This window comes from Anguilla rostrata, chromosome 16 (genome assembly GCF_018555375.3).
Source record: "Anguilla rostrata isolate EN2019 chromosome 16, ASM1855537v3, whole genome shotgun sequence".
Taxonomy (NCBI): Eukaryota; Metazoa; Chordata; class Actinopteri; order Anguilliformes; family Anguillidae; genus Anguilla; species Anguilla rostrata.
In genome coordinates this window covers 30,850,547-30,872,985 of record NC_057948.1, presented here as the reverse complement: position 1 = coordinate 30,872,985, position 22,439 = coordinate 30,850,547, and the positions used below count along the sequence as shown (strand labels likewise).

Below are 22,439 nucleotides of genomic sequence, written 5' to 3'. Positions count from 1 at the left end.
GGGCAAGCCTTTCTTGGGCTGTGCCTTATGAACTAATCTCTTCTATAACTTTCTCTTCTTTGCTAGGCCAATCACACATGCTGCAATGGCCGCTTTAGAATATGGTTGTTTAATAATAACATGCCTGGCTCTAAAGTCAGAAAGGTAAATCGGTTACATTTCAAATGCCTCCCCAGACAGCAGTACTGAAAAAACAGTAACGACTTTCCTGAGAAAATGTTTTCCTCTCTCTCTCACAATTAAATTCAGAGATTGTTAAAAGCAAGTCAACAGGGTGGTGGAGCTGTAGGATACTACGAATAGACGGATGGCTCACTGTGTCTGCCATGCCTTGGCTCAAAGCTGACCTTACTTAAAACAGGCAAATGATCTGTTTGGGCTGCTTCACGAAGAACCTGGAGCACAGGGTGGGATGGGCTTTTTATTTTCTGAAGAATTTAAATTTCAAGGGATTTGCTCCCAAGCCAGGGGGAGACAATAGGGACCTGAAACATTCACACAAAGGGCTTTGTCTTGGGCATTGTCCCTGGTCCCCTTTAGTTCAGGGGTGTGGTGAGAAACCTCAGTTTGGTCAGCTTACTGGCAAAAGAAAATGCAAACAGAGTCTCATGTTGTGTGGAATCTGACATCAAGCACCTCACCATTCATCCAGAGGGATCCTGCAAAGCCATCCAACCGCACTGTAATTGATCACAGTGTGGTTTTTGTGGGAAAAATGGTGGGGACTTCACACAACCTGGCCTGGTATAATCTCACTTAAATTCACGACTGTTACAATCTGTATTTAAGTGTGGCCTGTTCACGGGTATCAATGCACCTTGCCTTTTAAAGCTTATAATTAATGTGGAGGCTGTTAGAGCTATTACCATCATCAGCTCTTTTGTAAAGTCCCTAGAGAGCTCTATGAGACCACTCATCAATGCATGTACCTCTGCAGTGTCCTGAATTACTGACAGAAAACAAGTCAGGTTCACCTATCAATAATGTGGTGAACATATTCGTCTATTCATAAAGCATTTCTTCAAACAGCTACAATGCTTCAGTTATGGTTATTTTTATGGACTGATATCCTCATTTTTCCCTCTAAGATAATGCAGGATTCCAGGCAAAAGTACAATTAGAATTTTTCACATTGGCTATAAACCCATGAAATTAATGAAAGCCCTGCAATTCCAGTTTCTGATTTTAATGGTGTACAGGCAGAAGAATCACTGGAGACAAACTATTACTGAGAGTGTATTTGTAAATATATTGCTACTGCCAGGTAGGTACTGAGTCAATGTGAATTACCTGATAAACAGCACTTATCTCAATATGAGGACCAAAGAAGTGTCAATGCCTGTAAAGCAGATCATCAGGAGGCTGAAATATCAGAATAAAATGATCAGAGACATCATCAAAACATTTTCTGTGTTGAGATAAACTGTTTGGAACATCGTTAAAAAGCAAGAATGCACAGGTCAGCTCAACAATCTCGAACAACCTGGAAGACCACAGAAGACCACCGTAGTGACTGAGTGAAGAATACTTTCAAAAGCCCCTTTTCAACCGTTGAACCGATCAAGAACACTCACCAGGATGTAGGCGCAGACGTGAGAAAAAGAGAACACAGCACCAGCGTAACCTCAGAGGGTTCACCGCAAGATGCAAACAACTGGTAAACCTCAAGAACAGAACGGCCAGGCTAGAGCTCGCTAAAAAGTACATTAAGAACCGTGGCGTTCTGGAACAAACTCTTATGGATGGAAGAGATGAGCATTAACCTATACCAAAGTGATGGAAAGAGCAAAATGTGGAGCAGGGATTGAATTGTGGGAAGGCAGGGGCACCTCCTATAGCAAACAACGGATCCCCATAAGAAAGGGGAAATTAAGAATTAAGCTGGGGGCTCCCACATAGTATTATGGTTGAAATGAGAATAATGGCAATAAATGATCAATTCCTTTTGGGGCACATAGTAGTGCAGTGGTGTCAAACTCGTGCCATGGAGGGCCGTGTGTATGCAGGTTTTCATTCCAGCCTCAGATCTTGATTATATAATTAGTTAAATTATTTGCTGAATTAGGGATGCAGGTTTGTGCACAATGGTGACCCGACGTCTATGGTGACCCGCATTGTCTAAATAAAAATTTTCTTATATTCTGTGCTTCAATGCAGTTAAACGCATATGGCTGAATGAGTAATTGGACTCAATTAAGGCAGCATTAATTGGTTGGAATGAAAACCTGCATACACACGGCCCTCCATGGCACGAGTTTGACACCACTGTAGTAGTGCTTCTTATTTGGACTGTAGCAGGAATTCATCTGCAAACCATGCTGGTCTTTCTGTTGCGCCAGTACTTCTGCCTGCCCAGTCACAGTCAGATTGACTGATCAGCCTCTATCTGCATGGACGGCACATGCTGACCAATCAGAATCCTCCTAGGCAGCATAGTCTCGAGTGGGCACATACAGCCCTCTCACTCAGCTCACACAGCCCTATGCATAAGTAGCTTAAGTATTTAAAATGAAACAGAATAATGTCCAATAACACAGCATGTGAGCCAGTTACAAATACATATTTGTTAACAGCAGATTGATAAACACTGTTCTCAAAAGTAACCAGAAATTGGCAATTAAGTGCTGTTTTTCAAAATTATCTTATGGGGGGGGGTTTGGCATGGCCCTGGAACCCCCTACCAATCATTACATTACATTACATTACAGGCATTTGGCAGACGCTCTTATCCAGAGCGACGTACAACAAAGTGTATAACCATAACCAGGAACAAGTATGACGAAACCCCTAGAGAGAAATACCGGTCCAAGTACAGGGAACAACCGCATAGTTCAACTTGGACCCTGGTGGTTAAACTGATTAACACTAACAACGAGAACGGCAACAACGCAATCTATGGAAAAATAAAAATAAATCAAGTGTCCCCGCAATTGCCAAACCACTCTTACATCCTTGACTCCAGTAAATTAAGTAAGTATTCATACCACACATATTGTGAAAATGTTGTCTTTAGTGATGATGTGACTGCAGAGGGCAGCAGCAGGATAAATTCTGAAATGTACAGAATCGTCTTATCAGCTCAGATCCAACCAAATGGCTCAAAACCCATTGGACGGCGATCCACCTCACAGAAGAACTATGACCCTAAACACACTACTAAAGGAACCTGAAAGAAGTTGCTTTCAGGGCCAAAAAGTTGAATGTTCCTGAATCCAATTGAACATGCATTTCACAAGACTTGAGCCAAAAATCCCCCGAAACAAAGGGGAACAGTAGATGGCTGCAGTACAGGCCTAGCAGAGCATCACCAGGGAAGATACCCAACATCTGGTGTTGTGTTTGGGTCACGGACTTCAGGCAGTCATTGAATGCAAAGGATTTGCAACCAAGTGCTAAATATGATGATTTTATTTAAGATTATGTTCATTTCTGCAATTACCGTTGGCCCCATGAAAAGGGAGGTTTATGTATAGCCAAATCAGCAAAAATTGTGCTACTGTCCAAATACTTACGGACTGTGAAGATGACTATTTAAAAAAAAAAAAAAATAACAGAATACTGTTACCCAAAGGCATTTTGACAATATTTATATTTCTATGGAAGATCAGTGTTCACATCAGCAGTGAGCAAAAAACATTTTAAAAAATTCAATTTGAAACATAATGTCTAAATGTCTAACTTGCATGACTATGGTAAGTCATTGATTCACATTCACACATTTTCCACACTGTTACACATTGGCAATGTTTGAATCAGCACACTTGCCTACTATACTGTGCAAATGTGTAGGCTATATATATATATATATATATATATATATATATATATATATATTATTATTCTTTAAAACACACCTTCACCTTTGATTGTAAAGGTGAACGTGGGAGGAAAAAAATATTCGTTGGCTACTTCCTTAGAACATAAAAAGACCAATCAGATTGAGTTACATAGGTGTTGGCGCTACCACGTCCCTCCCTTACCTTTTTGGAAGCAACCAATCGACTATGCCCCTTGGGAGATTGACTTCGTCTGAAGAGGCTGAACCAAGCGCAGGTAACTTAGAAAAAAAGAGAAAGAGAAAAAACTCGGAGGCTCGTTATGGTGCAGGCGTTAAAGAAACCCGGATTTTCCCACCCTCGTTTACCAGTTTGACCAGTAACTCGGGAAAGAGCACACACGAGTTCTGGACCAGGTAGTGTCTCCGAGCACAATCTCTGTCCTGTCCTCTTTGAAAATTAACTTCCTGTCTTTCCTCTCGTTTACTTCAATTAAATTTCCAGCTCTTTTGTTGTTTCTCTTTTCACTTGGAAAAGGTGAACCCTCGTGTTATTTTTTTTGTTTGATCCTTTGCTTTTAATTGTAGTTTTTACCCTTGTGGTCCCTGATGGCTTCGCACAGTGATACTCTGGTGGTGTTCTTTGGGGCAACAGCTGGTGCAAATGGGGGTAAACTGGGTTCGGATGAGAGGGAAATAATTCTCTTGGTGTGGCAAATTGTGGATCTACATGAGAAAAAGGTACGGACCTTTCAACCCGATTAAGGTTTATCGAGAAACAGTGTATGCCATATGCCTAGTAAAGGATAATAACATCCTGCATAGGCTACTTAAACTTCAGCTTGACAGCTGGCATATTTATCAACAAGGTACCCTTTCAAAAACTTCAAAAACTTTGCGGCACAAATGTGTTGCGCAACAACACAGGCTACTGTACATTGTATAATAATAATTATCAATTTGTTATACAAAAAAAATAAAAAAATACAAAAAACAAACATTTAGATTGCTACCTGAACCAGCCTCATGATGTTACCATGTAACAGTGATTGGATCATTAGAAAGCGTACCTTTTTGGTAGTATGAGTAGCTTTTTGGAAACACCATGAGGTTAGCAACTTCGCGTTGACAATTAACTGCTTTGCCAGCGAATGCTACGTTTATCGTTTAATAATGATCGTCTTTTGGAAAGGGAATCTGTGTGCTTATGGCGTAGGTGTGTAGAAGGCTTTACCTGGAGGTTACAGGGCGATATTTGTTTTCCTGGCACACTTAATGGTGTTACAAGACTGCGTCTACAACAACACGACGTTAAATGATAGCTCTGTTAACAGGTGGGGAAACTTAATAGGTGTCTTGTAAAGCCAGACAGTTTGGAATTGACAGACCAATGTAAGGAGGAGACAGGACTGACTTGGGAGGAACTCTGCAAGGCCGAACCTCTGGACAGCGCTCTGCAACAGGTGAGCTGCGTTTTCACGAATTACGTTTTTGCTTTGAATTCCAGAGAAGCACTACGTACATGTTTATGCCTCTTTGCGTCATCCGCACAAATATCTCATTAACTTGATGCATGTGCTGTTGCTTCGAAAACAACAGGACGGGGGTGCCTGTCCTGTTGGTGTTCGAAAACCGAAACAAAAATGAACCAGCCCTCAAATCGTGAAGTAGCCTGATAAGATGTATTAAATACATGTATTGCCCTGGTCCAAATAGAGTGCATCTCTATTTGAAACCAATTATATGAACAAGTCCGGTTTTCCCAGGATTTCCCAACTCCTCCCAGGATTTTGCTGTTGAGCACAACTGATTTCGCACTTAGATGTTTTATGTAAAACTGATTGCCAGTCAGTCTTACGGTCCGCACCTTGCAGGTGACTAAAGATATGTCAAATGTATCATATACAGTAATTACAATGTCAGTAACATTAGTATGCTATTTATTATGTTGTGTTATTCTGTTATTTACCAGCTATTATTGTGTGTCTTAGGCTGTTACACACACATCACAGCAATCTCAAACCGTTGCTGTCGGGGGGTGAAGAGTTTAGGGTCAGCAGTGTAGTTATTATGTCGGTTAACTAGCTGGTGGTGAGGTTTGTTTAACCCCAGGATGGGTGGCTGTTTGTGAGCAACAGCCGGGCGGCAAGGGGAGAGGGAGAGAGGGAGGGAGGGAGGGAGGGAGGGAGAGCAGCACGTCCGGTCTTGTCACAGGTTGGTGCGCTGCGCAGACATCTGGAAGGCGGAATGTTTACCTGGGAACACGCCCTTCTGTTAATTGCAGCTCAACTGGAGGGGGTAGCGAAGCCTGCAGGACCCAGGGTGGTTGTTTTCTTGGGCCTTTTTTTGGTGAAAGGCTACTTTTTGCGACCAGGATAGGAGCTTTGGCGCATGCTCTTCAGTGTTTGTACCGGTTGGTTTTGAAAAGTTTTGTCACAGAATATTGCAAGCGGAGTGCAGAGTAAATTTCCTTTCCCGTGTTGCCACTTCCATGAAGGAAGTTATTTTTCAGCCCGTTACCAGATTACCATTAAGAGTTATGCTGTGCATCGTTATATAATGAAATGCATTAAACATTATTTCTGAAAGTTTTGTATCCCATGCAGAAAGAACCAGTTCTGCAATGTTTGAAATTGCACATATGGTATGTAACTGTTGCCAAAGCATGCATTTGGAGTGCTTGCTGTGATCAGTTTTGCATGGTTTGAGTTTGCTTCTTAAACAAAAAACCTATTTCACTATTAGTCTGTCACTATTGTCTATCGGTCTATTTGTTTGAGATGTATTAGTTAAATTACATTAATGTATTAGTTAAAATTTAGAATTTAGAAAATCTTAAAATGAACTGAGGATGTTGTTACATCTGCAGATTTACCTAACTCTCCTTTGTTTGGAGGGCAGTTTCATTAGCGGTGGCAGTTAATGTCAATCTAGTTAATTTTCACTGCTTGCCTGCTACTGCAAAAAATCCCAGTGCAGCAGGTAACTGGCCTTGAAGAGAACAGACATGGCATGGCATGGCACAAACAGCACTGTGCTGCTGAGAGAGTGAGGATCCAGACTAGGGGTTCTGCAAGGTTCCTCTGTGTCTGCATAGAAGAACCCTGTCAAGTTCAAGGGGATTTTTGTCAGGCAAAATGCTTCAATCTGGGAGCTTTCACACTCTTCACGTCTCCCAAAGAGGGTTCCATAAAGAACTGAAAAAACGTTCCCTTGTGACAAGACAAGCCAAAGAACCCTTTCGGAACGCCTTATTTCTAACAGTGTGGTTGCGTCTCCCTCACTGACCTGTTCCGTTTAAATTCTTTGTCATGACCTGCACAGGTTTACAGAATGCATGTGTTGTACGTTCCATGGTTCTGTCGCTTTAAAACCTGGGAGTGCTGGCAGTTCCTGCTGCCTTATCTCCCTATGACCCCCTCGGACGCACACACTCCAGTACCACGGCCTACCCTTGCAATGCAAACATGTGAGCTGTGCCAATGGTGCAAACCAAACCATCCAGGACAGCCAATCACAAAGGTTTCACCAGGGGCAGATCTATTCCTGTCCCACTGTACATTTTCCCTTCGTGGAGATGGGGGCCATCTGACATTAAAATGCCTGCTCAGTAATGCAGATCGGGGTGATGTTTTATATTTAGTTTGTTAAAAACTGATAAATCAATCTAAATGCTGCAAATCACTTTCCATATATTTACATTGGGCTTTCAGGATTATTCGTTTTAAAAACACGCCTCTTGTTTGCGGATATAATCTTTTTTTTTTTTTTTTTAATATCTTACGTGTCGTAAATCTCAAAGCATTGCCACCTGTTCTCTTCGGTATTTAATCAAACTGTACTGTGTTCAATGGCCGTCTGTCTCCAAACATCAGGTCTTTCCAGTGTAGACTGCACTTGTGATAAGTCTACCGAAGGGGTGAAAATGGGTGTGTCACTTTACTTTTCAAACCATTTGTGGTTCTTGTGCAAATCCTCTGAGTGATTGGGCAAGGTGGGGTTCTAGAGGTCTGAATGCAAAAAAAAAAACTTAGACAAACACTGACAGGGTGTTATTCAACACCATGTGATTTCAGCCACATCACAGGGCCTGTATTCCTGGTATGGTAAACACGGACAGGTTAGGTAGCTCCACTTGTTCTCGTCGATATTTTCATTCTTTGAAAAATTGCTCTCACGAAGTGAATTGCTGAACATCGGAGTGATTTATGTTTCCTTCTGGCTGATGTGGGTTTAGCTGGGTGCGCACTGTCCAATTCGGTGCTGAAGCAATAGTGTCCAAAGCACGTTCAGAATGTTGCTCTACAGTAAACTGGAACTGTGGGATTCATATTGGTGTTACAGTCGGAATTCATAACACGACAATGCATTGAGCTTATTTGATATCACAACTGTGGTGTCAAGAAATGTGCCTTTTATATAGATGACCGTGAGTACATGCTTGTTGCTTAATGTATGAACCAGGGCACCGTGAGTGCGATTTTTGAAATCAGAAATACCCTTGCAAAGGTGTGGACGGTAATTGCCCCGAGGGGCTAAATCAGACGTGTTCTTAACTTGAGAAAAAAGGCGCGGCACACAGCTCCTATTTTGTTCCGTGTTCTTTGTCGTGATTTACTGCCGTTTCGCAAACGGTTCCCAGACATTTCTGACAGAACGGCGCTGCCCTTGGGTGCCAGATCTGGCGCTGTAATTCGGGCGCTCATCGCAGACGCGGGTTATGTTAGCCTAGCCGCCGCTGTGCTGTCAGACACAGCTTATGTTAGCCTAGCCTAGCCGTCGCTGTGCTGTTATCTGCCCCGACTCTGTGTTTATGGTGATACTAAGAGCATGTCCTAAAGGGAGTGCCCAGCTTCAGTTCAGCATGGTAAAGCGGCCTGTCAATGAGTAACTGAGTCTCCAGTCTGTATCCTGTGCAAGAGCCCAGTCCAGTAATACCAGTCTGTCCTGTTAGAAGTGCAGAAGACTGGAAGCTTCCGTCATGAGTCACCATAGAGTGCAGTGAGCACTAGACACGAGCGAAGCATTGGGTGACCTGCTGAAAACAACACTTTTCGTATAACTGAAATATTAGGGTGAAATGGGTTTGCCAAATGTATAGGCCTAATCTGAAACTAGAAATGCAAAGAAACAAACTGAATCAAAGTCCTACTGTAGCATGCATGCTAGTCACATTTCGGAAAATCCCAAAGCATTTGGCTCACAAGTACATATAATGCCTTCATCCCAATTTTTGTTATGGTACAAAACATTTTTTAAAAGATATTGTGCCATGTTAATCCTATTTCCTATTTTGTTAGAAGGGCAAAACAATTATATTGTACATAACCTTTCATGGCAGGGCATGCAATCTTTTTCCTTTTAGAGTAATGGCTTTGACAGCTAGCTGATAGTTCTGCATATCTTCCCTCACTTAAGAGCAAGTGCTAACTTGTGCCGTGGGATGACTTATTCACTGAAAATGACTGTTTGTCTCCAGTGACCATATGAAGTGACTTTCTAGTTCATCACAATTCTTCCATGGTTTCAAATACATAGGTTTACTTTTTGAACGTGATTATTTACATATATGATTTGAAGCTTATCGTAATCGGCAAAAAAAAAAGGGTTAAAGCATTAAACATCTCCAGTCTGAAACAACCTGTTCTGTACGCAGTATCGACTGAAGAGCATGTCATCAATGGAATGTGCTGTGCATACTGCACACAAAGGTCACAGTCGTACCAAACCCTAAAGGAAAATGCCTGTTTAACTACGGCTTCCTTGATTCTAACCTGCGGGGTTAGTCTGACGGATCCTTTGTTAAAGGCCTGAGCCAAGCTGATGGAAAGAATGCTGTTAAACGCAGCACAGAACTAAAGGTGATGGTTACCACTAAACACGGCCACGTGGGGGAAGTCTGCGGTCCCATGATGCATCAGTGTGTGCCATCATCTGACCGGCTTGGGTTTGTTTACGGCCTGCTTCGCTTGTTTTTCGAGGCCTTGCTACTGTGGTCAGCCCCGCTTGCCTGCGTCGCCGTCTTTCCAGCCGAGGGCAAAAACCTGACATGGACGATTACCACCCAAACCAGTCCTTCTGCCTGCGTCTTTCAAAAACATAAACCTGTCAGACCAGACCTCTCTCTCTTCCTGAAGTCATGTGTGCTTGAGCACCTGCACACACCTACACACACTCACACACCCATAAACACACACAGACACACCCATACACACACACACACACACACGTACACACACCCATACACACACACACACACACACACACAGTGCATACTAAACATGTGTATAAGCATGCTGCATATGCATACGCACATGCTGCATACTGGTGTTGTTGAACCAAAAATTGGTTTGTTACATTTTCCAAGTATTTCTCAAATAGTCGCTTAAGAGGCTGTTTTTGGCGGTAAGGGAGTTTGCAGTTTGGGAGAGCCAACCAGTGGAATGAAAATGTGTGTGAAGTGTGTGCGCAAGTGTGTGGCTACGTTCAGTCTTCAAATACAACTCACAGCAACTTCTGAATCACAGAAGTGGCCACAGCTAGACATCTCCGCTGCGTTGTGTGACAGCACCTGTACCCTCCTGTGCCCCCCCCTCGCCTCCCTCTCCCCCCCTGCAGTTTCAGCAGTCCATCTCCAGTGAACTCAAGGCCCTGGGGAGGAGCTCCTACACCCTCTGTGTGGACGGGCCTCTGCTCATTAGACAGGCATTTCACCCTGAAGCCTCCAAAAAGGTAAGTGACCCCGTGGGTTTGATGTATTCAAAATGGCCCCTCCCCCCCCTTTCCTTTCTGATTGTCTCTTGTTAATATTGACTTTCAGTTAACTGAATGAATTTTCAGTACTTTTTTTTACTCAGTTAGCATTTTAAACAAGTGTATGCATTAAATGGGTAAGCAGGCACTGTGTGGAACTGAGATAAATGAAGGAGGATATTTGTGAGAAATTAATTCACGTCAAACTTTGATCCCCCCATCCCCCCACTGTTTTTTTTTCCTGGTCTGTAAGTCTGCTGTTCTATTATTATTTTTTATTAACCTTTATTTGTATAGGGTAGGTTAAATGCTCTTTTGTAGCAACGCCCTGTTAATGCACCTCCCCCCCCTCAAAGTAGTCTAACCTGCATGTCTTCTTCACAAAGGTCAACTAACTGAAGGGTGGGGGCTATAATTCAGACGGTGTTTATTTTGATGCCTTTCGGCTGAACGCCATTTAGCTTTGCGCGAAGCACACAAACATAACAAACCTAGTGCGTAGTGCAATGAGGGACTGCACCGCACCGGTCTCATTAGGAACAGGAGACCAACTGGAACTCATCCTACACTCGTTTCTCTCCTCCAGAACCTGGTCCTTCCAGATTGTTTTTACTCCTTCGTGGATCTGAAGAAAGAGTTTCACAAATGCTGCCCAAACGCAGGCCCAGCGAAGGACCTGACGCTGTCCTCCATGTTGGATTGTATCCTTCCTCTGCCACGTTCTCTGTGTACTTAGCGCGTATTGTTGTTGCTTGGTAACGCACTGTGCAATGTGTTTTGTAAGGCTCGTGTTGCCCTTAACGGGGGTGTGCAGACATGGGCATCCCTACACTGGAAGAGCAGGTAGTGGGGGTGCAGGAGGTGAGGAGTATGGTGCTGCTGACCCTGAATCTCCTGTCTGAACCCTACAGTAAGTGCACAGCTACCGGTCACAGTTCCTGTTGAAGTAAACCCTGCTCTCACTCCATTCATTTGTTCATTTGACTGCATTCTATAGGGCGGGTGAATGTGTTTCAGCCTTTCAAAGTGCAGATGTCTGTGTACCATATGAAGCAAAACCAACGGGGTTTGAAACCCAAACATATTCTGCACCAGTGATTAAATGATCTCACCAGTGACAAACACTTGTACCACTGAATTACTGAATTTATATATTTTTTAAAAATAAAGCAAAAAATGTGAATATGAAAAAAAAAATCACTGAATTATCACATTTGATTATAGGAGACATACAGGTACAACTGTTCTCTTTGGCATTTAATCAAATCTTAAATTGTTAAATGTTTTTGCAGATCACGAATTCACCTGCTATGAAATCGTCAAGTACAAATTTGAGTCGGGAGCATGGTAAGTATTAAGAATATTTCCAATTTTGCATGTTCTGTTTCCTGAGAATCCCCCCCCCCAACATAAACAGGAATTAATCTACACCCCCGAGAATGAGGGATGGTTGCCCTGATTGCTGCTCCTAGTACAATTTTGTCTGATTGTATATTGGACTAGCCTTGCATTACATTTGTCAGGTTTATTTTAAATTCCACTGTGCTTATGTGCTCAACTGCTAAAAATGAACTACTGAGCTGCTACTTGAATAATATTATCTGTTACATGCACAATCACTTAATTCTAGGTCTGACAACATGAATCAACAAACCTTTGATTGTCCCAAACTATACGTATCACTACGAATCATCCAGATCATTGTTTAATCATAAAATATACATTTGCGCTAATTTTCAAACACTCTGGAATGAGTTGTTCTGAGTCCTCAGTCTAAATATATTGAACGCTGCAATAACATTTTCTAGCTGCTCCTGTCTTGTAGTCTTTTGAGCCATGATCACTCACCCGTACTGAATGGGTGGACCCTGGTGACTGTCTGTGTTTCCTTGCAGCAGTAAGACCGAGGCGGTGGACAGCGAGACGGTCATCCGAGCCAGAGGACTTCCATGGCAGTCTTCTGACCAGGACATCGCCCGATTCTTCAAGGGCCTCAACATTGCCAAGTAAGAGGACTGGAAGAGTAGAAAATACCCATACGTTAACACTGATGTCATCATTCATTTTGAAACAAAAAATTGCCGAAAGTAAAGAAGTTTCAAAAAAGTTGTGTATAAGGAGCACGACATTAGTGTAATTTTACTTTGAGAGATTGGTGGTCATTGGGTTTTCTTTGGTATATTCAAGGATGTATTTTCAATGCTAATTTAACTGTGTCAGATCTCCTGGGTGTGGAGTAAGTAACAGAAACTAAAATGTGTTTGCATCTGTGTGTGTGTGTGTGTGTTTTCTTGTGGGTGCGTGTGTGTTTGTGTGTTTGCGTGCGTCTGTGTGTGTTTTAGGGGTGGTGTGGCCCTGTGCCTGAATGCTCAGGGGAGGAGGAATGGAGAGGCCTTGGTCCGCTTTGTTAACCCTGAACACAGAGACCTGGCGCTGGAGCGCCACAAGCACCACATGGGAAGCCGCTACATCGAAGTGAGCCTTCTCTGCCAATCACTTCCACACCTCGCCTTTCCCGTTACGGGAAACAAGAGTGTGCACTCGCGTTAAAGCTGGTCCACCTTAAATCCCATTTCACATTAAAGTTGATTCTTGTGCTGCAAAGATAGAGGCGTTAGGGCACATACACTGCGCCTTTAAGGGACTCACTTCATCAGAGTTCAGTAATATGGCGTTCGTTATGTTCTGCTTTTATGAACGTCTGCGGCGGTTTGAGAATGTCAGCGTCAAAAACGCACAGATCTTTGCATGTTGCTTTTTGGTAAACCTGTAGCGTGAGACATAGGCGTTCTACCGTAAGTACGTCATTGCCCATGTCACACACTGATCTGAACCCGAGATGGAAATGACTCACTATAAATGAGTTAAATGTAGGCTGAACTGAGGTCATACAGGGATAGAATTATAAAAATGGAAAGACACAGGGCAGAACAAAAATGAAGGGTTGGGGAAGAGGAGAGATGTTTGTGAGTGATGGTCCAGGATAAATTCTGACAGATCACTGATACTGCACCGCTTAGATTTGACTTTGATTCAGTTATTCTCATGCAGAATAAAACAGAATGACATCTAAATGTTTTCTCTACTTACCATTGCAGGTCTACAAAGCAACAGGAGAAGAATTCTTGAAGATAGCAGGAGGTTAGATTTGTTTTTCTTTTCTTTTTGCGAGTTTTCATTTTGTGAACCATAGATTTGTATTCATCTTCTAGTAAATAATCGTATTGTCCTATCCTTATTGTCCTTCAATTGATTGTTTGCAACAAAATGATGACATAGGACTGGAGCTCCTTTGTGCATCCTGGCACGTGATCTAGGCTTGTGCATCTGCCTTGGGCTCTCTTAGCTCACGCTGTGAGAGAGAATGGTTCTTTGTGAGGAGGGTCTCCTGGTTGACCTGCGGCAGGTACCTGAGGAAACTTTACCCAGGCAAACAGCAGCTGGTCTGTTCCCAGCAGCCCGTGCTGCAGCCAGCAAAGGAAGCTGGTACATGCGGTTCTGAATGGGGGGGGGGTGCGACCGGCGATTAACGCAGGTCTGACCGCAGACAAAGAGACCATGAACACACAAAGAGCAGGCTGCCTGTTTCTCATTCACAGGCCTTGATCCAGATTGTTGGGGGGGGTCTACAGTGAAGAAACTTTTATAAGAAACTATGGATGGCAAAAAATCCATTTACATGGAACATATTCATTTATAGTTTTAAAATCATTTAACTTTGGTTATGTATTTTCATTTCGTATTTAAACACACATTCCTGTTGTTCTTTAACATACCCGGATTTTATGTAGCAAAATGTATTTTTATTTATTTTTTATTTTACAATACTGTGGATCATCTTAAACTGTAATGACACTCCCAGGTTCATTACTGAAAAAACCTTAACTCTTTGGTGTCATTAAAAACATCACATATTTACAAGACTAAATTTAAAACTGAAACAAGTTTCATGCTACTCATTTTGAGATTGAATGGTTCTTCAAATCATCTGAAGAGATCTGAAGAACAGGAAAAGGAAAAGGCAATGTTGTGACACTGCTGGTTCTCAGTTAGCAGCACTAACTGGCAATGACCATGCTTGGCATTGGTTCCTCCTTTCCCTGTAACCCAGGGACTTCTAACGAAGTGGCGCAGTTCCTGTCCAAGGAGAACCAGGTGATCATCCGCATGCGCGGGCTGCCCTTCACCGCCACCCCGGAGAACGTGCTGGGCTTCCTGGGGCCCGAGAGCCCCGTGACGGACGGCAGCGAGGGGCTGCTCTTCGTCAAGTACCCCGACGGGCGCCCCACGGGCGACGCCTTCGTGCTCTTCGCCTGCGAGGAGTACGCCCAGAACGCCCTGAAGAAGCACAAGCACATCCTGGGCAAGAGATACATCGAGCTGTTCCGCAGCACTGCCGCAGAGGTCCAGCAGGTTAGCCCTCCCCGGTCCTCCACCCAATCAGCTTTCGGCTCCACCGGCCTACGTCAGTTACACACTGCTCATTAGCATTCTGTATAATTAGCATTCAGCATTCAACTTTATCACATCTGTGTCTTTCACAGAACACATCTGGTAGAACCACAGATACTCTGTATGTGCGTTATTCGGTTACGCTGGTCTACCACGTATCTGCATTCCTCTTATCTGAACTGAGCTAAAATGTGACCTGACTCTTTTCTGTCCGTCTCCTCTCAGGTTCTGAACCGCTACATGTCCACCCCTCTGATCTCCACGCTGCCCCCGCCCCCCATAGTGCCCATGTCTGTGCTGGCCACGCCCCCCTTCCTCACCGCCAGCAACAGTCGAGACTGTGTGCGGCTGAGAGGGCTGCCGTACACCGCCGCCATAGAGGACATCCTGGAGTTCATGGGCGAGCACGCCGTCGACATCAAGCCCCACGGTGTCCACATGGTGCTCAACCAGCAGGTATGACAAAGGCTACCTGTGACCTAAGCCCTTCCGACACACTCATTAACACTGCCTGTCCCATAGGGGGCGACATAGCTCAGGAGGTAAGAGCGGTTGTCTGGCAGTCGGAGGGTTGCCGGTTCGATCCCCGCCCTGGGCGTGTCGAGGTGTCCCTGAGCAAGACACCTAACCCCTAACTGCTCTGGTGAATGAGAGGCATCAATTGTAAAGCGCTTTGGATAAAAGCGCTATATAAATGCAGTCCATTTACCATTAGATCCAAACCCAAATCCAAACCTACACACTTATTAACACTGTGCTGTGCCCGATAGACATCTCCATCACTCTCCCAAGCGCATTGTTGTGATCCACTGATCTGAACCCATGGGTCATGGGTCACATGGGATCTGTGTAGTCCCTCGGATCTCCACTCTGACTAACACCCACCTCGTCCCGCGCCAGGGCCGGCCCTCCGGAGACGCCTTCATCCAGATGAAGTCGTCGGACCGAGCGTTCATGCTGGCCCAGAAGTGCCACAAGAAGATGATGAAGGACCGCTACGTGGAGGTGTTCCAGTGTTCCGCGGAGGAGATGAGCTTCGTGCTGATGGGGGGCACCCTCAGCCGCAGCGGCCTGTCACCCCCACCCTGCAAACTGCCCTGTAGGTCCTTAGGGCTCCCTCGCTCTCTTTTACACACCATTTATTACGCCAAGGGCTGCTCGGCTGAGAAAAGGATATAATTTTGGGGCGTGGACTTTGTCATGTTCTGCATTATCAGTAGAAAGAATATAAGCGTTAGCGACCAAACATTTCATCCTGGAAGCTACACGGTACTTCAGTGGTGGCACTTGAGTCAGTGACTGTACTGGTATGGCATGTTTGCTCTTCATCCCAGCATAGGTTTGTGCAGATAAGGTTCCTTCTTATCATCCAGATCACGTGACCACTAATGCGCTTTTGAACAATCGTGAAAACAATAGATGAGAAATGTGCAGTTCTGAATAAAGTCGCGCCGCTGTTTGCATTAAGATATTTATTTTTGTCTCGTTGCGATCTGTACCGCTAAGTGCCTGGAACGCCGTTCAGATCTGCCAGGTAAACGTTTATGTATTGAGTGAGGTGGACCTTGACTGATAAGGGGAAAATAACCCACCTCTTTAAGGTCACCTCTGCTGTGTCAACATAGGCCTATCTCCTGCTAGGGGACCGGGGCGTCCACCAGCTGATCCGGCCTGTTTGTGTGTAAATACCTCCAGATAGATCGCGCCTATGTGTTTATGCTGCAGACCAGCCCTAAACCCATTCTTTGCAACCTACTGTGTTATTCTGAAGACCATGAGAACTGCAGCCATATGGGTCGTCTGAATTGCCTGGCTGCCTCTCTCTGTCAGTCGTGTCTATCTGTGCGGAGGGAGTAGCCTGTAGAGTCCCTAGCGTGCGCTGTGTCATGAGGGTTTTGCGGTCTTCCCGTCCACAGGCCTGTCTCCCCCAGCCTACGCTGCCTACCCAGCACCCACCGCCTTGCTGCCCACCGAGGCGGCCCTGTATCAGCCCCCCCTGCTGGCCACACCGCGCACATCCCAGCCCCCGACCCACAGCGCTGCCCCCGCCCTGGCCTTCTACCCGCCCCAGTCCCACGCCCAGCTCTACATGAACATGAACATGAACTACACGGCCTATTACCCCAGGTGAGCCCACGGTGGTGTGCGGAGCCAGACATGGTCTTCTGACAGGGGTCCTTAACCATTACCTGGGGGAAATACAAAGTTTTTGGGCTTTTCTTTATGGACTTAAGGAGTTGATTATGAAGTGCATGCATCTCTTAAAGTTTCTTTAAAAGATTCTGGTTTTCTAGGACCAGGGTTTTGGATATCTTTAGAGCAGAACTCACCAAATGGTCCTGGAGCAGAGGTCCTGCAGGATCTGCAGCACTCTCTGAAATACTAACACACGGAGGTGGGGAGAGCAGTTATATTGGTTATATTGGGAGAATAAAGGCAATCATCAGATGGTTGATAAATAATAAAGTGTTTCAAAGGCCCACTGGCATGAATGCCTTCAGATGCAGTAGCCATTCAGGCCCAGGGTAGAGCAGCCCAGCTTTCAGCAGGGCACCTTAACTGCGCTGCTCAAATATAGTTTTGGGATTCAGCGTTTGTCTAAAGTTGTGTACCCTCTACGTGACATATTAACTGCAGAGGTAGCGGCTTAAATCGAGAGAAACCCAACACCAGCCAAGGGAAATACGCTGACATTTCAGCCCTTGCACAACATTCACTGCTGGACCTCTGAGAGAGGGCTTAGCAACAGGATCCGTAGCAGAAGAGAGTACACTCAGGCAGCAGAAGAGAGTACACTCAGGCAGCAGAAGAGAGTACACTCAGGCAGCAGAAGAGAGTACACTCAGACAGCAGAAGAGAGTACACTCAGGCAGCAGAAGAGAGCACACTCAGGCAGCAGAAGAGAGCACGCTCAGGCAGCAGAAGAGAGCACGCTCAGGCAGCAGAAGAGAGTACGCTCAGGCAGCAGAAGAGAGTACACTCAGGCAGCAGAAGAGAGTACACTCAGGCAGCAGAAGAGAGCACGCTCAGGCAGCAGAAATGAGTACACTCAGGCAGCAGAAGAGAGTACACTCAGGCAGCAGAAGAGAGTACGCTCAGGCAGCAGAAGAGAGTACACTCAGGCAGCAGAAGAGAGCACGCTCAGGCAGCAGAAGAGAGTACACTCAGGCAGCAGAAGAGAGTACGCTCAGGCAGCAGAAGAGAGCACACTCAGGCAGCAGAAGAGAGTACGCTCAGGCAGCAGAAGAGAGTACACTCAGGCAGCAGAAGAGAGTACACTCAGGCAGCAGAAGAGAGTACGCTCAGGCAGCAGAAGAGCACACTCAGGCAGCAGAAGGAGTACGCTCAGGCAGCAGAAGAGAGTACACTCAGGCAGCAGAAGAGAGTACGCTCAGGCAGCAGAAGAGAGTACACTCAGGCAGCAGAAGAGAGTATGCTCAGGCAGCAGAAGAGAGTACACTCAGGCAGCAGAAGAGAGTATGCTCAGGTAGCAGAAGAGAGTACACTCAGGCAGCAGAAGAGAGCACGCTCAGGCAGCAGAAGAGAGTACACTCAGGCAGCAGAAGAGAGTACGCTCAGGCAGCAGAAGAGAGCACCTCAGGCAGCAGAAGAGAGTACGCTCAGGCAGCAGAAGAGAGTACCTCAGGCAGCAGAAGAGAGTACACTCAGGCAGCAGAAGAGAGTACGCTCAGGCAGCAGAAGAGAGTACACTCAGGCAGCAGAAGAGAGTACACTCAGGCAGCAGAAGAGAGCACGCTCAGGCAGCAGAAGAGAGTACGCTCAGGCAGCAGAAATTAGTACACTCGGGTAGCAGAAGAGAGTACACTCAGGCAGCAGAAATGAGTACACTCAGGCAGCAGAGGTTTAGGTGGCTCACTCACGTGGATATGTGCGTTCGATATCTCCTCCACTTCTCCAAACCGGGCACGTGTGCACAGGAAGACGTAAATATGACTGCATTTGTTATGATGTTACGGCGGTTGAAACGGGGAAGTGAGAAGTGGCGCTCACCTGCACCTGCATGTCCCTCTGCCCCAGCCCCCCCGTCTCCCCCTCCACGGTGAGCTACTTCACGGCGCCCCCTGGTGCCATGACTGCTGCTGTGGCCGCGCCGTCGGCCCCTCCCATGCTGCCTCAGCCGGGGGCCCTGGTCAGGATGCAGGGCCTGCCCTATAACACCGGCGTCAAGGACATCCTCAGCTTCTTCCAGGGCTACCAGGTCAGTACCGGCCTTATTCTGCCCCAGCTCATCTCCTCCCCTTTCCCTGACCAAGGTTTACTCCCCTGTGTATAGTACTTATGCTCATTACTGTGTAGGTCTGTAGCAGCTTACAGTGTACAATACTACAGAGTGTGTGTGTGCATGCATGTATGCGTGTGTGTGTGTGTCTGTGTGTGCGCGTGTATTTAGGTTAGTGTGTGTGCGTGTATGCATGTATGCGTGTTTGTGCGTGTGTGCGCGTGCGTGCATGTGTATGCGTGTTTGTGTGTGTGCATGCGTGTGTAAGTGCGTATGTGTCTGTGTGCGTGCGTGCGTATGTGCGTGTGTGTGTGTGTGTGCGTGCGTATGTGCGTGCGTATGTGTGTGTGTAAGTGCGTATATGTGTGAGCGTGCGTGTGTGTGTGTGTATGTGTATGCATGTATGCGTGTGTGTGTGTGTCTGTGTGCGTGCGTGCGTATGTGTGTGCGTGCACATGTAAAGCGTGGGGAACAGGGCGCAGTGTGAGAGCTGGTTCTGTGGGCCCCACATGCTGACTGTGGTAACTTGTGCTGTAGTACGCTCCTGATGACTACAGCAGCCTGATACAGCTGAGCGATCAGGGCCGAGGTCTGATCCAACCCAAAGAGTGGCTCTGTCTGTAATGAGCCTGCGGAGGTAAGACCCTGCATGGTGCCACTGGCTCAGCGCTTCCCATAATGCTTTGGGCTGGTAGGGGTGGGGTGGGGCTCTATCCAACGATCATCAGCGCCTTCAAATCAGCATGTCTGTCTACGCATTTTTACGGGAATTGTTTTCCATATGCCAACCTGATTCCGTGCTTTCCTGTTTTTTTCCTAGTGGCTGTCCGATTCGTTCCGAATGCTTTTAGCTCCTCGCTAACCATTATATCCCATCCTCAGATTCCTGCCAGTTTGCTCTAACCTCTGCTTGGGTGTTTGGAATTGTAGTTTAGCCACGTTGGCCTTCGTTTGATGGAGGTTCTGTGGTTTAATTACAGGGAGTCTCCTAATAATTCCAGTAATGTCAGCGATGGAGATCTGCCTCCCTCTGCACTGCACTGTCTGAGTACACAATGGATTTACTGGTTTTAGCCGTCCTATCTGAACAGAAGGACAACTTTATGAAATACATCTTGTCAACTAATGAGACTGATCAAACTTCTGCGCAGTGGGAAAACGTCCTGCTGAATCAATATTGATACATCTTGCATAAGAACTTGTACAATTATTTTAAAAAAAGAAAGAAAAAAAGTACTGTACTTGCCCTTTAACCCGCTACTGCACGAAGGTTTTTTTTGGCACTGTCACAAACTTTTGTGTTTTGCAACAAGTTCCGTATCATTTTCATAACATATCCTCTCATCTGTCCCGTTCCTGTTTTTTCTCTGCCTTTTGTCTGCCTTATTTCTAATTCTGCAAATTCAGCTGTATTCATCATGACATCATGTCTGGATACTTAGAAAAGCAGCAAGGTTGTTTTTGAGGAATTGAAACCAATGGCAGTTTTTGTTTTTTTTGTCAGCAGTTAACTTGAGAGAATTCCTCAGAAAGCAGTTCTTAGTGGAGAGAGTGACTCACCTCCATTACTTACTTTGTGTTCCCCTGTGTTGGTGCTCTCTCTGAAGTCTTCCTCTCAGTCAGTTAAATCGGATGATAGTGAATAGATCTCACCCTTTCGCCGTGGAGACTGAGGGCTCGCGCCCTGCAGTAGCCGTGGAGACGGCGCTCAGGGCCTTGGCTAAGCGGCGGGGCTGCGTTGTGTCGTTGTGACAGCTCCAGCCGGACGCCGTCCTCCTGCTGTACAACTTCAGCGGCCAGCGCAGCGGGGAAGCCCTGGTGACCTTCCCCAGCGAGGAGGCGGCCAGGCACGCCGTGGCCCAACGCTCCAACCAACCCCTCTCCGGACACCCCATCCACCTGGCCTGCTGCAGCTGACTGCGCCCGGGGCGGGACGAACGGGCGGGACGGGGCGGGGCACAGCGCCGTCGCCTCCCCCCCCCCCCCCCGACACACCGCCGCCTCTCCCCTTTCCGTGCGCAGGCCGAGGGAGGGAGAGGGACGGGACTGCTCAAAGCACCCGTACCGCTGCGTGCTCGTCACCACGTTCCTCTCGGCCAATCAAACCTCCACACGGACTGTAAACCACTCCTCCCCATGCGCTAGGCATTCTCCATGGAATTACCATCGCACTGTTCAGTTTCCTGAATGCAGTAGTTGATTTCGAGACCTTCCTGTCATTCATGCCCCCCAGTTGGTTCCCTCACAGCAAGCATTTAGATGATTCATTTATGACGCATGAACAACGACTACATTCAATTAGCAGTCGGGAGCTGAGCGGAAACAAAAGCACTGTTGATCGTAGACATGACAGATTTAATCCAGTTTATGCCACAATGTGCAGTAATTAATGTTAGTCACACGAAGCTGTCCAGTTGTCTGATGATGGGAAATTATCTTATAGGAATTACAGGGTATGATCCAGTCATACAGAATGTGCATTAACTCTACTGTAAGACCTTAAAACTTGAGATCGGAAGTTTGTGTTCTCCTACTGAATCAAAATCTACAGCATGCCCCATGTGTAACTTAAATCTGTCAAAATGTAATTTGTTTAAAATTAAATTTTTCTTTCTTTAAATAAGAACTGGTAGTTTAGGTTTTTAAAGAGTTTACTTTATGGTCTTATGCATGCACATTGTTTACACAGAATTTATTGTAAAAAGGCTTATTTTTTGTGGTATTTCCAGATAATGACGCTTTTCGAGAGCATTCTCTAGATTGTCCCTTGTTTGTGTGCAGAACGTGAGAGCTGCATGAACTTCTTCTCACGTTCTCAGTTCCAGGAGTGAGTAGACGGCAGAGAGGAGGACATTTTTTTTGATTTCTTATCACTGTGCCTTAATTACAGAGTGCAATTTCAGCAGAACAAAGCGTGAGTAGACCTCCCCTGGAGGCTGAAAGGTTGTTGTTTTTTTCTTCATTTTTCTTTTTTCTTTTAAACAAGTTTGAAACTTGTATAAATTTAGAAATGCCTGTATATGTTTGTATGTAAACAATAAATGAAATTAAATGTGGCGATTGTGCTTTCCACTTCTGATTTAATATTAAAGCTCAAGTGATGATGTACTTCTGGGCCCGTTATACCTCCTCTCATTCAGACACCACTGGCACCACACTGTGTATAAATACAGTGGACTGACTGAAGCCAGAACTAGGGCTATCATGATCAGTGCATAA

General features: G+C 45.6%; 1 protein-coding gene and 1 long non-coding RNA gene across 4 annotated transcripts; one reads left to right on the top strand and one right to left on the bottom strand.

Moving 5' to 3' along the window:
- Positions 1-403: 403 nt before the first annotated feature.
- On the bottom strand, positions 404-5,111 carry LOC135242484 (uncharacterized). Its single transcript, XR_010326368.1, has 4 exons — positions 5,010-5,111; positions 3,981-4,057; positions 1,291-1,362; positions 404-579 (listed from the first exon to the last, which is right to left on the bottom strand). It is a non-coding gene; the product is annotated as an uncharacterized LOC135242484 (long non-coding RNA).
- LOC135242483 (epithelial splicing regulatory protein 2) lies at positions 4,035-22,276 on the top strand. Of its 3 annotated transcripts, none has more exons than XM_064313541.1 (17): positions 4,035-4,192; positions 4,364-4,516; positions 5,110-5,238; positions 10,394-10,507; positions 11,115-11,229; positions 11,343-11,438; positions 11,821-11,875; positions 12,424-12,534; positions 12,871-13,003; positions 13,627-13,669; positions 14,640-14,941; positions 15,206-15,436; positions 15,881-16,079; positions 16,897-17,107; positions 19,019-19,199; positions 19,758-19,857; positions 20,976-21,114. In XM_064313541.1, exons 2-16 carry the CDS (start codon positions 4,385-4,387, stop codon positions 19,842-19,844), a joined length of 2,139 nt encoding a protein of 712 aa, XP_064169611.1. In that variant the 5' UTR covers positions 4,035-4,192; positions 4,364-4,384; the 3' UTR covers positions 19,845-19,857; positions 20,976-21,114. The 3 variants fall into 3 exon arrangements, with proteins under 3 accessions (XP_064169611.1, XP_064169612.1, XP_064169608.1); XM_064313542.1 differs by lacking the exon at positions 20,976-21,114 and adding an exon at positions 20,201-20,963; XM_064313538.1 differs by lacking the exon at positions 19,758-19,857 and having other exon boundaries at positions 20,976-22,276.
- Positions 22,277-22,439: the final 163 nt, after the last annotated feature.

Bases quoted from the DNA above. Each gene is read 5' to 3' on its own strand.
- LOC135242483 (XM_064313538.1), top strand. From the start codon at position 4,385: ATGGCTTCGCACAGTGATACTCTGGTGGTGTTCTTTGGGGCAACAGCT. The intron at 13,004-13,626 runs GTGAGCCTTCTC...TTACCATTGCAG, and splicing joins TGGGAAGCCGCTACATCGAA to GTCTACAAAGCAACAGGAGA. The intron at 17,108-19,018 runs GTGAGCCCACGG...CCTCTGCCCCAG, and splicing joins TACACGGCCTATTACCCCAG to CCCCCCCGTCTCCCCCTCCA.